Source organism: Lactuca virosa, chromosome 2 (genome assembly GCF_052849685.1).
Source record: "Lactuca virosa cultivar CGN04683 chromosome 2, Lactuca_virosa_CGN04683_v6, whole genome shotgun sequence".
NCBI classification, from domain to species: Eukaryota; Viridiplantae; Streptophyta; class Magnoliopsida; order Asterales; family Asteraceae; genus Lactuca; species Lactuca virosa.
Genome location: NC_136427.1, coordinates 43,098,449 through 43,100,084, shown reverse-complemented (window position 1 = coordinate 43,100,084; position 1,636 = coordinate 43,098,449). Strand labels below are relative to the sequence as shown.

Sequence of the window (1,636 nt, the reverse complement as noted above, 5' to 3'; positions counted from 1 at the left end):
TCAAACTCTGCCTATTGCTCAGGCCCCCATCAGAAGGTGTCATCCTTCCTAGTCAGTCTAGTGAGAGGTACTGCAATCTTGGAGAAGTCCTTAATGAATCTCCGATAATACCCTGTGAGTCTGTGGAAACTCCGAATCTCAGATGGAGACTTCAGAACTTCCCACCGAATAACCGCCTCAATCTTGGCCGGGTCGACAATTATACCATCCTGGTTGACGAGGTGCCCCAAAAACTGGACCTCGCGCAGACAGAACTCACACTTGGAGAACTTGGAGTACAACCTTTCTGCCCTAAGAACCCCAAGAAGCTCTCGTAGATGCTCCTTGGTCTTGGAATACACCAAAATATCATCGATGAAAACAATCACTGATCAATCCAACATAGGCCTACACACACAGTTCATGAGATCCATGAACGCTACAGGTGTGTTGGTGAGCCTAGAAGGCATCACCATGAACTCATAATGCCCATAGCGAGTTCGGAAAGCTATCTTCTGAACATCCTCCTCCCGAACCCTCATCTGATGGTAATCGGACCTCAAGTCGATCTTGTAAAACCAAGAGGCCCATGAAACTGATCAAAAAGGTCGTCGATCCACGATAATGGATATTGATTCTTCACCGTCAATTTGTTCAACTCCCGGTAATCAATGCAAATCCAGTGTGAACCATCCTTCTTCTTGACAAAAAGGATTGGTGCTTTCCACGGCGAGGTACTCGGCCGAATAAACTCCTTTCCTAACAGCTCCTCCAGTTGTGAGGATAACTCCTACATCTCCGGTGGCGCAAGGCGATATGACACCTTCGCAATCGGGGCAGCATCGGGGATCATATCGATCCAGAACTTAACTTTCCTCTTGGGAGGCATGCCAGGAAATTCCTCCGAGAAAACGTCAGGAAATTCCTTCACAATAGGGAAATCAGAAACTGAATTCTCCCTCTCAAACCACGTGTCGACCACGTACTCAAGATATCCCATACATCTATGATAAAGGCATTGTCTTTCCCTAGCGACGGAACAAAAGGCAGATCCAACCCTAGTACCCTCACCATATATGGTCAACACTCCCCCACTAGGGTCACAAATCATCACTAACTTATTCTCAGAGTCAATCAGTTCCCCAAACCGACTAAGCCAATCCATACCTGCAATCATGCAAACATCTCCCATCACAATAGGAATAAGATCAATTGGAAATATGACACCAAAAATCTCCACTACATAATCTCGGTAAACCTGAGTCGCTGAAACCATGCGATTATCGGCTATAGCAACCCTCAAAGGTCAAGCTAGGGCCTCGTGAGCAGCATTGAATCCTCTACAGAAAGACGTAGATATGAAAGATCGACTCCCGCCCGAGTCAAATAACACCAAGGAAGGTGCAAAATTCACAAGAAATGTACCTAACAGTATTACATCATAAGCATACCAATAAACTAATTCAACATGGAAATAAAATAGATACATACCTGCTACGACAATGGGTGCTGCTCTGTCCTCCTCTGCGGTCAACTGGAAAGCTCGAACCCTGGCCTTCAGGGCCTCAACCTTCCCTTAATGCCCATCAATGATGCGCAGGGTTACAGAAGCAGGATTCTGAACCAGCTTCACTGCAAGAAGCCCACATTCGTCCTT

At 46.2% G+C, this 1,636-nt stretch overlaps 1 protein-coding gene across 1 annotated transcript; it reads right to left on the bottom strand.

The window, feature by feature from the left end:
• Positions 1–769: 769 nt before the first annotated feature.
• On the bottom strand, positions 770–1,255 carry LOC145157404 (uncharacterized). The gene has a single exon (XM_079076446.1). It carries the CDS (start codon positions 1,253–1,255, stop codon positions 770–772), a length of 486 nt encoding a protein of 161 aa, XP_078932572.1.
• Positions 1,256–1,636: the final 381 nt, after the last annotated feature.

Coding starts and splice junctions, on each gene's coding strand:
- LOC145157404 (XM_079076446.1), bottom strand. CDS start 1,255: ATGGTTTCAGCGACTCAGGTTTACCGAGATTATGTAGTGGAGATTTTT.